Source organism: Oncorhynchus mykiss, chromosome 13 (genome assembly GCF_057628025.1).
Source record: "Oncorhynchus mykiss isolate SJ-2025 chromosome 13, ASM5762802v1, whole genome shotgun sequence".
Taxonomy (NCBI): Eukaryota; Metazoa; Chordata; class Actinopteri; order Salmoniformes; family Salmonidae; genus Oncorhynchus; species Oncorhynchus mykiss.
Genome location: NC_143034.1, coordinates 40165020 through 40176287, shown reverse-complemented (window position 1 = coordinate 40176287; position 11268 = coordinate 40165020). Strand labels below are relative to the sequence as shown.

The 11268-nt window shown below is 40.6% G+C and overlaps 1 protein-coding gene across 21 annotated transcripts in view; it reads right to left on the bottom strand.

Annotated features, from left to right (window-relative positions):
* Positions 1-7729: 7729 nt before the first annotated feature.
* The window catches only part of LOC110485141 (bromodomain-containing protein 4), a 57334-nt gene continuing 53795 nt past the window's right edge, over positions 7730-11268 (bottom strand). For all 21 annotated transcript variants that reach the window (XM_090196170.1, XM_036940749.2, XM_036940745.2 and 18 more), the window contains one exon: positions 7730-10941. In XM_090196170.1, the coding sequence (XP_090052296.1) occupies positions 10873-10941 (69 nt within the window). In that variant the 3' untranslated portion in view covers positions 7730-10872. The remainder of the gene's footprint in view (positions 10942-11268) is intronic.

Here is an 11268-nt window from a genome sequence, read left to right as displayed (position 1 = left end):
ATGCCTTCTGATGAAGATAATCAAAGGTAAGTGAATATTTATGGTGTTGTTTCTAACTTTGTTGATTCCAAAATGGCGGATATTCCTTTGGCTGTTTTGGGTTCTGAGCGCCGTTCTCAGATTATGCTTTTTCCATAAAGTTTTTTTGAAATCTAACACAGCGTTTGCATTAAGGGGAAGTCTATCTTTAATTCTGTGTATAACACTTGTATCTTTTATCAATGTTTATTATGAGTATTTCTGCAAAATCACCGGATGTTTTGGAATCAAAACATTACTGCATGTAAGGGGCCAATGTAAACAGAGATTTTTGGATATAAATATGCACATTATCGAACAAAACATACATGTATTGTGTAATATGTCATATGAGTGTCATCTGATGAAGATCATCAAAGGTTAGTGATTCATTTTATCTATATTTCTGATTTTTGTGACTCCTATCTTTGTCTGGAAAAATGGCTGTGTTTTTTCAACTTGTGACCTAACATATTCATATGTTGTGCTTTAGCTGTAAAGCATTTTTTAAATCAGACACGATGGGTAGATTAACAAGATGTTTATCTTTCATTTGCTGTATTGGACTTGTTAATGTGTGAAAGTTACATATTTCTAAAAAATTGTTTTGAATTTCACGTGCTGCCTTTTCAGTGGAATGTTGTGCACTAGAAAGGTTAAACAGCTTGGAAAATTCCAGAAAATGATGTCATGTCTTTAGAAGCTTCTGATAAATGATGTCAATTAGCCTGAGTCAATTGGAGGTGTACCTGTGGATGTATTTCAAGGCCTACCTTCAAACTCAGTGCCTCTTTGCTTGACATCATGGGAAAATCTAAAGAAATCAGCCAAGACCTCAGAAAAATAATTGTAGACCTCCACAAGTCTGGTTCATCCTTGGGAGCAATTTCCAAATGCCTGAAGGTACCACGTTCATCTGTACAAACAATAATACGCAAGTATAAACACCATGGGGCCACGCCGCAGTCATACCACTCAGGAAGGAGACGCGTTCTGTCTCCAAGAGATGAACGTACTTTGGTGCGAAAAGGGCAAATCAATCCCAGAACACCAGCAAAGGACCTTGTGAAGATGTTGGAGGAAAAGGGTACAAAAGTATCTATATCCACAATAAAACAAGTCCAATATCGACATAACCTGAAAGGCCACTCAGCAAGGAAGAAGCCACTGCTCCAAAACCGCCATAAAAAAGCCAAACTACGGTTGGCAACTGCACATGGGAACAAAGATCGTACTTTTTTGGTGAAATGTCCTCAGGTCTGATGAAACAGAAATAGAACTGTTTGGCCATAATGACAATTATGTTTGGAGGAAAAATTGGGAGGCTGCAAGCCAAAGAACACCGTCCCAACCTTGAAGAACAGGGGCGGCAGCATCATGTGGGGTGCCTTGCTGCAGGAGGGACTGGTGCACATCGCAAAATAGATGGCTTACTGAGACATAAAAATTATGTGGATATAGTGAAGCAACATCAAGATATCAGTCAGGAAGTTAAAGCTTGGTCACAAATGGGTCTTCCAAATGGACAATGACCCCAAGCATACTTCCAAAGTTGTGGCAAAATGGCTTAAGGACAACAAAGTCAAGGTATTGGAGTGGCCATCACAAAGCCCTGACCTCAATCCTATAGAACATTTGTGGGCAGAACTGAAAAAGCGTGTGCGAGCAAGGAGGCCTACAAACTTGGCTCCATTACACCAGCTCTGTCCGGAGGAATGGGTCAAAATTCACCCAACTTATTGTGGGAAGCTGTGGAAGGCTACCCGAAACGTTTGACCCAAGTTGGACATGAGCCTTCACAACAACCGTTGGAAAAAAGTGGCTAAAGGAATGAACACAGCAACATAAAAATTGATCAAAATACATACATCTTCAGTTCCACAGGCTAGACCTCCTCCACCTCCACCACTAGAGTAATGCCAAGGGGCCCAGGATTTCATTCTACCTCAATCACAGGGATTTCAAAGGGCCCAGGATTTCCTTCTACCTCAACCACAGGGATGCCAAGGGGCCCAGGATTTCCTTCTACCTCAACAACAGGGTTGTCAAAGGGTATTTCCTTTCCTCTACCACCACCACCACATGGATGCCAAGGGCCCCAGGATTTCTTCCCTTCACCACAGGGATGCCAAGGGACCCAGAATTTCTTCCCTATTCCTCCACCACAGGGATGTCCAATATGGAGTAAAGCAATTATGCTTTAGCGAGCTCACATTTCAGAGAGAGAGAGAAAGCGAGTGAGAGACAGAGAAAGATTTGTTTTAGGTGTGAAGCTCTCTTCCAGTTTCCAATTACTTACAGCTAGTCATATCTGTGAAATGATTTAAACACCGATTTCCATTTGTGACAGGTGCTATGATGAGCACCTGTCCATTCCTTTACTTAGATCTGTGTGTTTGTCATGGAATTGTGAGATTACTTGTTTGATATTGCTGAACTGTCGGAACTAGAAGCACAAGCATTTCGTTACACTCGCAATAACATCCACTAACCATGTGTATGTGACCAATACAATTTGATTTGTTATTTTACTACTGCTCTTCAATTATTTGTTACTATTTATTTATTTTTAGGTATTTTTCTTAACTGCATTGATGGTTAAGGGCTTGTAAGTAAGCATTTCACTGGAAGGTCTACCTACACCTGTTGTGTTAGGCGCATGTGACAAATACAATTTGATATCTTGGTTATCCAGGTGAGAAAACTACCCATGTTAGGCCTGGAACATCAGCCTCTGAGCTGGCTCAAATGATCAGAACCCTCTCCCTGATCCGTGTGCCTGAGGGTAAGTGCCCTTTTGGACAATAAATATTCACTCTACTCTCGTAAAACAAGCCGATTGGGCTGGTGAGGAAAATAAAGGGTCCACTATTGTCCATTCTAAATCCAGTCATCAGGCTTCCAACCATGCTTTTTCTTTGTTCCTCTAGCTAATGGAACAACAGTGCATTCGGAAAGTATTCAGACCACTTGACTTTGCCACATTTTGTTACGTTATGTCCTTATCGGGGCGGCAGGTAGCCTAGTGGTTAGAGCGTTGGACCAGTAACCGAAAAGTTGCTAGATTGAATCCCCGAGCTGACAAGATAAAAATATGTTGTTCTGCCCCTGAAGAAGGCAGTTAACCCACTGTACCTAGGCCGTCATTATAAATAAGAATTTGTTCTTAACTGACTTGCCTAGTAAAAGGTTAAATAAAATAAAATTGTAAAATGGATTCAATTATGTTTTTCTCAACAATCTACCACAATACCCTATAATGACAAAGCAAATCAGGTTTTTATACATTTTTGCAAATTATATCACATTTCCATAAGTATTCAGACTCTTTACTCAGTACTTTGTTGAATCACCTTTGGCAGTGATTACAGCCTCAAGTCATCTTGGGTATGACAAATACAAGCACCTGTATTTGGGGAGTTTCTCCCATTATTCTCTGCAGATCCTCTCAGGCTCTGTCAGGTTGGATGGGGACCGTTGCTGCACAGCTATTTTCAGGTCTCTCCAGAGATGTTCGATCAAGTTCAAGTCCGGGCTCTGGCTAGGACTCTCAAGGACATTCAGAGACTTGTCCTAAAGCCACTCCTAATTTTGTCTTTGCTGTGTGCTTAGGGTCGTTGTCCTGCTGGAAGCTGAACCTTCGGTCCAGTCTGAAGTCTGTAACGTAACAATCTCTGCTGGCATCACAATCACATCTTTCTTGTGAAATTCACAGCTTGTTTCTAGCCTAAAGCATCAATTCACCATAATATTAGGAACACCTTCTTAATATTGAGTTTCACCCCCTTAATAACCTCAGAACAGACTAAATTCATCGAGGCATGGACTCTACAAGGTGTCGAAAGCGTTCCACAGGGATGCTGGCTCATGTTGACTCCAATGCTTCCCATGGTGATGTCAAATTGGCTGGATGTCCTTTGGGTGGTGGACCATTCTTGATACACATGGGAAACTGTTGAGCATGAAAAACCCAGCAGCGTTGCAGTTCTTGACATACTCAAACCAGTGCGCCTGGAACCTACTTCCATAAAGGCACAAATATTTTGTCTTACCCATTTACCCACGTGTCTATGCATAGATAATAAACAGAGGATAGCAGCAGCGTAAACAAGGGTGGGGGCTATGCAAATAGTCTGGGTAGCCATTTGAGTAGCTGTTCAGGGAGTCTTATGGCTTGTTGAAGCCCTTTGGACCTAGACTTGGTGCTCCGGTACTGCTTGCCGTGTGGTAGCAGAGAGAACAGTTTATGACTAGGGTGGCTGGAGTCTGACAATTTTTAGAGCCTTCCTCTGACAATGCCTGGTATAGAGGTCCTGGATGGCAGGAAGCTTGGTCCCAGTGATGTACTGGGCTGTACGCACTACCCTCTGTCGTGCCTTGCGGTCGGAGGCGGTTGCAATACCAGGCAGTGATGCAACCATGCTCTCGATTGTGCAGCTGTAGAACTTTGAGGACCCATGCCAAATCTTTTCAGTCTCCTGAGGGGGAATAGGTTTTGTCGTGCCCTCTTCACGACTGTCTTGGTGTGCTTGGACCATGATAGTTTGTTGGTGATGTGGACACCAAGGAACTTGAAGCTCTCAACCTGCTCAACTACAGCCCTGTCGATGAGAATGAGGGCGTGCTCGGTCTTCCTTTTCCTGTAGTCCACAATCATCTCCTTTGTCTTGATCACGCTGAGGGAGAGGTTGTTGTCCTGGCACCACACCACCAGATCTCTGACCTCCTCCCTATAGGCTGTCTCGTCGTTGTCGGTGATCAGGCCTACCACTGTTGTGTCATCAGCAAACTTAATGATGGTGTTGGAGTCTTGCCTGTCCATGCAGTCATGAGTGAACAGGGAGTACAGGAGGGGACTGAGCATGCACCCCAGTCTGTGCTAGCAAAACAGTCCTGTAGCTTAGCATCTGCTTCATCTGACCACTTTTTTTATTGACCGAGTCACTGGTGCTTCCTGCTTTAGTTTTTGCTTGTAAGCAAGAATCAGGAGGATAGAATTATGGTCAGATTTGCCAAATGGAGGGCGAGGGAGAGCTTTGTATGTGTCTCTGTGTGTGGAGTAAAGGTGGTCTAGAGTTTTTTTTCCCTCTGGTTGCCCATTTAACATGCTGGTAGAAATGAGGTAAAACAGAGTTAAGTTTGCCTGCATTAAAGTCCCCGGCCACTAGGAGCGCTGCCTCTTGATGAGCGTTTTCCTGTTTGCTTATGGCCATAAACAGGTAGTTAGTGCCAGCATCGGTTTGTGGTGCTAGACAGCTACAAAGAATATAGATAAAAACTCTCTTGGTAAATAGTGTTGTCAACAGCTTATCATCAGATACTCTACCTCAGCCGAGCAAAACCTTGATAGTGCACCAGCTGTTGTTTACAAATATACATAGATCACCACACCTTGTCTTACCAGAGGCTACGGTTCTATCCTGCCGATAGTTTATAAACTGCCAGCTGTATGTTATTCATGTCGTTGTTCAGCCACGACTCGGTGAAACATAAGATATGGCAGTTTTTCAAGTCACATTGGTAGGATATACGTGCTTGTAGTTAATTTATTTTATTAGCCAATGATTGTACGTTGGCTAAGGAAAATTACTCACTCGCCGTTGTCTCCTCACAAGACACCCCGACCTTCGTCCTCTATCTCTGTCTCTTTCTCCTGCAAATTACGGGGATGAGGGCCTTGTCGGGTGTCTGGACTAAATCCCTCTCGTCCGACTCGTTAAAGAAAAAAATAGTCTTTTAAAACGAGGTGAGTCATCGCTGTCTTGATTTCTAGAAGCTCTTTTCGGTCATTAGAGACAGTGGAAGAAACTTTATGTACAAAATAAGTTACAAATGACGCAAAAAAACACAATTGCACAATTGGTTGTGAGACTAAAACGGCAGCCATTCTCTCCGGCGCCATTCTTTGTCCTCACAGCATGATGCTGCCACCATGCTTCACTGTACAGTGGTGCCAGGTTTCCTCCAGATGTGACGCTTGGCATTCATGCCAAAGAGTTCAGTCTTGGTTTCATCAGACCTGAGAATATTTTCTTATGGTCAGAGTCTTTATGTGTGTTTTGGCATACTCCAAGCGGGCTGTCAAAAGACTTTTACTGAAGAGTGGCTTCCGTCTGGCCACTTTACCATAAAGGCCTGATTGATGGAGTGCTGCAGAGATGGTTGTCCTTCTGGAAGGTTCTCCCAACTTCACAGAGGAACTCTGGAGCTCTGTCAGAGTGACCAAGGCCCTTTCCCCCCAATTACTCTAGGAAGATTCTTGGTGGTTACAACCTCATCCATTTTAAAAATGATGGAGTCCGTGGTGTTCTTTGGGACCTTAAAACATTTGTGCAGCATTGAATACGCTTCCCCAGATCTGTGCCTTGACACAATCCTGTCTCCGAGCTCTTCGAACAATTTCTTCGAACCTCATGGCTTGGATTTTGCTCTGACATGCACTCTCAACTGTTGGACCTTGTATAGACAGGTATGTGCCTTTCCAAATCATGTCCAATCAATTGAATTTACCACAGGTGGACTCCAATCAAATAGTAAAAACATCAGGGATGATCAATGGAAACAAGATGCACCGGGGCTCAATTTCAAGTCTCATAGCAAAGGGTCTGAATACTTACGTAAATAAATTATTTCTGTTTTATTTTTCCGTAACAAAATGTGCAGAGTTAAGGGGTCTGAGTACTTTCTGAATGCATAAAAAAATGATTAACACCCTTGACTTTTTCCACATTTTGTTTTTGAATTTAAAATGTATTAAATTGAGATTGTGTCACTGGCCTACACACAATACCCCATAATGTCAAAGTGGAATTATGTTTTTAGAATTAAAAACAAAAAGCTGAAATATCTTTAGTCAAAAAGTATTCAACCACTTTCTGATAGTAAGCCTAAATAAGTTCAGGAGTAAAATGTTGCTTAACCAGTCACATAAATTGCATGGACTCAGTGTGTGCGAGTGTTTAACATGATTTTTTTAATGACTACCTCATCTCTGTACCCCACACATACAATTATCATCATTGAATTTGAAACCGATTCAACCACAAAGACCAGGGAGGTTTTCCAAAGCCTCGCAAAGAAGGCCACCTATTGGTAGATGGGTGAAAAAAAGCAGACATTGAATATCCCTTTGGGAATGGTGAAGTTATTACACTTCAGACAGGTATCACTACAAAGATACAGCCATCTTTCCTAACTCAGTTGCCGAAGAAGAAGGAAACCACTCAGAAATTTCACCATGAGGCCAATGGTGACTTTAATGGCTGTGATAGAAAACTGAGAATGGATCACCATTGTAGTTACTCCACAATACTAACCTAAATGACAGGGTGAAAAGGAGGAAGCCTGTACAGAATAAAAAATATTCCAAAACATGCATCCTGTTTGCAACAAGGCACTGAAGTAAAATACTGCAAAAAATGTGTCAAAGCATTAAAAAAAATGTCCTGGTATTTATACTTTCTGAAGGCACTGTACATGCTACAAATGGGAAGCTTCACTATTCCTCCAATCTCTAACTCTCAAAATTTCATATCCCTAAAGACAGCATGGGCTAGTTTTACAGATAGATTGCACCAGTACTGTACTACATTGTGCTCTAGTCCATAAATAGTCCATTCCCAACATCACAGAACCAAATGTAGGACTTCACTAAGGAAACCAGTCCAGAGCCCTTATTACCATAATCCAATGTAATAAAAAAAGACCAACATTTTGTTTATTTTTTATTTTCTATAAAAGAGATGAGTTTACTCCATGATCATAACAGATTTAATCATTGACCGACAGACCACTCGCATACCAAACAATAAATCAAGGAAAATGTTACACAAAACCCCCCCAAAAACAAGACCAAAAATGTAACACAAAATAAAATACCTGAATAAAGCAAACTCTCTGCTGAGCACATTCTGAAGAATCCATATCTATGGCACATAACTTCCATCAGTTACCATGGGGATAAAATTAAGGAATTAATAAAAGGCTTTAAGGAATGAAAAAGTATTTGACTTTTTCATAACTTGTCTAACAAAACAAAATTATATGTAGGCTATTCATTATGGTGGAATTCATCAAAATGACTGACTTTAGCCAAGAAACTCGTTCTCTTGTAGCATTTTGTATATTAATCTTCATCCCCGTTTAAAATGCTTTTCTACAAAGGGACACATGCGTCCCTGCGCCACATACTAAAATCATACATACACACTCATCCACACAAACATTCTGACACACAAATGCTAAAGTGGCGCGGCACAGAGACATGTCTACTTAAAAGTGTACTGATTGAAAATTATAAAGTAGTTGAGTCAAGTGTACACTCATACCACAGAAGTCCAGCTAAAACTAGATTTAAACCTGAATATCGTTAATTGGGTCAAATATAAAATGCTGACTTTTACTTTTTACACAAGCTTATCCCAAATCTCCCTCCCCATCAAATATTACACCTCCCCCTCCGTATCCACCCCAAGTGTAATATATGCCAACTAGAATCCTAGAACAATACAGGCACTGGAGAATTACACCATAAGAGAAAATGCAGAGGACCGGGTCAGAGGTCAACTCGTCGTGACCCTCGACCTGTGACGCCAACAGAATTAGAACTCACATGTATCCACTAGAATCGAACAAGAAAAATGACAGAAATCAGAGCTGTTTTTGTAGGGTTTTCTAGAACATATGTCGTCAAATTTTATGCAATTTCCTTATTTCTCAAATTTGTACAGCTAAAAGTTTCCCTCTGATTAATTGTAGTCATAATATTAACAGCAAGACTCACGCACAGACTAGCCAGGAGGTGGAGCTCTCTTTTAGTCTCTGCATTAGTAAAGTCTGGAGGGTGGAGGTACATCCCAAACGGCCCCCTATTTCCTATATAGTACACTACAGTACCCTGTTCAAAAGTAATGCTGCATCCTGGCTGCATTATGGAGCTACATCGATGAGTAGTGTCTCATCTGTTCTTATAAGAGCCCAATAAAGTTGCTGTTAGAACTAATTATGTTTTGAGGTTTGCCTCTTATCCCATTCCTTGTCCCCAAATGACAAAGTAGAGTGGCGGGCTCACTACCAGATTAGAACCCTTTGGATATGTTCTAATAACCATACCAGCACACCACTCATATTGCATGACCAATACATTGCTGTTTTTTTATATATTTTTTAAAAGTAGTATGCTAGTGTGGATAAAGTAACATTTTCATTTTAACTACGCAAATTCCAGGACAATATACGAGCAAGGAACAGGGAGGAATCAACGCAGTTTATAAATCAAACAGTTCAGTAATAGTTATTGGATTCTCTGGTTCAATAGTTTGTGAATCAGCTACAAAGAGGAAAATGCCATTAATTAATGACTACTTTCCTAGCTGTCTCTAAGAGCAATAATACACAATAAGGTGTTACAGTGATGGTGAACTCGGGAGTCAAACCAACCAAGACATAGCTCTAGAAGCAGCTGGACTCTGACTTCCTCCCAAATGGGAGCCTATTCTCTTGTTTAGTGCACTACTAAACTAGTGCACTATGTAGGGAATCAGGTGCCATTTGGGACTGAGCCTCTGCCTCTAGTACTGATCAGAATGTTTTGCTCCAGCTTCAGATGAGGAAGAAAACATGAAATATGACAACTTCAAATGGTTCTTTAATTAATTAACACTTGATGGAATAATGCATATATTAGGTTTTATCCTCTTAAAAAAACTACCTAAATGCTTTGTTTGAAGAGGGGTGAAGAGGACAAGGGGGAAAAAATCTATTTATATATTAAGAAAAAAAAACACTTTATTTGAACAAAGAAGCATAAAAAAAAAAAAGGAGAAGTGGGAGGAGTTCAGCATTAAAAAGGTAATGGTGGTTTGGCATAGACGGTGGGGGAAGTGTGTTGGGGAGGGAGGGGTAAAAACAAAAAAAATATATAAAAAACAAACAAATAAACAGTAATCATAGAATAAGAAAATACCTCTTTACAGTAGATCCTACATAATGAAAAAAGAAATCCGCTTTCTCCCTCCCTCTGCCGGCGGACTGTCCCATACTTTGCTGTTACTGATTTGTTCGTATGCCCAGGCAAGGGAGAGATAGGCCTATGTACTGTCTGTGTGTGTGTGTGGACAATGGACAGGAGTGAGGCAGAAGGCAAAGCTGTACTGTCAGAAGTTAAATTCCCTCCCCCTCTATACACACATGTCCCCACCATTTCCTTTCATGTGTTCTTTCTATAACAAAACGAAAAGCAGATCACATAAAAATACTTATTCTGCCTCTCCTCTTATCAGAAAGACGTCTGTCTTGGCAGTCTATATGAGCGCCTCGGTCTCGGTCTGTACATACGCATCAGTACTTTGTTTCTCAGAGCATGTCACCGTTACTGTGTTTTCTGTTATCATCTTTAACTTCCTGTTTACAACATTGTTCTCCTTTGCTCTGTCCCATGTGAAAGTATCAAACAGGTGTGACATTACATGACCACCAGGAGTCCTTTCCCTCATGTCTTGTTGCCAGGGGCAACAACAAGGGTCAAATCTCCAGAGAAACGACACCAAACGTGGTTGAAAATATCCTGTTTATGTTGCTCCTTCAATGTGGCATCTTACTTCCAAAGAGGCTGCATAGCAGAGCAGGTAACAGCCCAGTAGCATCTCGCCAGTCTGGACCAGTCCAGCTGAAGATCACCCTCTCTGCTCTGCGGGGGGATTGTTTAATTCACGTCCTGTATCTTGGTTCATTTACCCCCCCCACCATCTGTGATGTCATACAGAAGATTCCATTTCATAAGAAATTTTCCATTCCATAATCATTATTCCATTATGTGTTCTTTTTGCAGTTAAGTTTCTGGGGGTTCTCTCGTCATCAGAACAAGTTCTCCTCAAAGATAGCCATCAGGTCGCTTTGGAAATTCATGTCAATGGTTGCCGCCATCTGTAGATAGGAGAGGAGAGATTGAGGTGTCAGAAGAGCTGAGAGATTGAACATTGATCATAACATAAACTCTGACATTGCTTGTGCTTCTCCCCTCCTGTCAATTCCCAAAAAGAAAAGCATGGATGTGTAAAATATATATATATATATATGTATTATATATTATTTATATATATATTATATATATATATTATATATATATATATATATATATATATATTATATATATATATATATATATATATATATATTATATATATATATATATATATATATTATATATTATATATAATATATAATATATATATATATATATATATATTATAT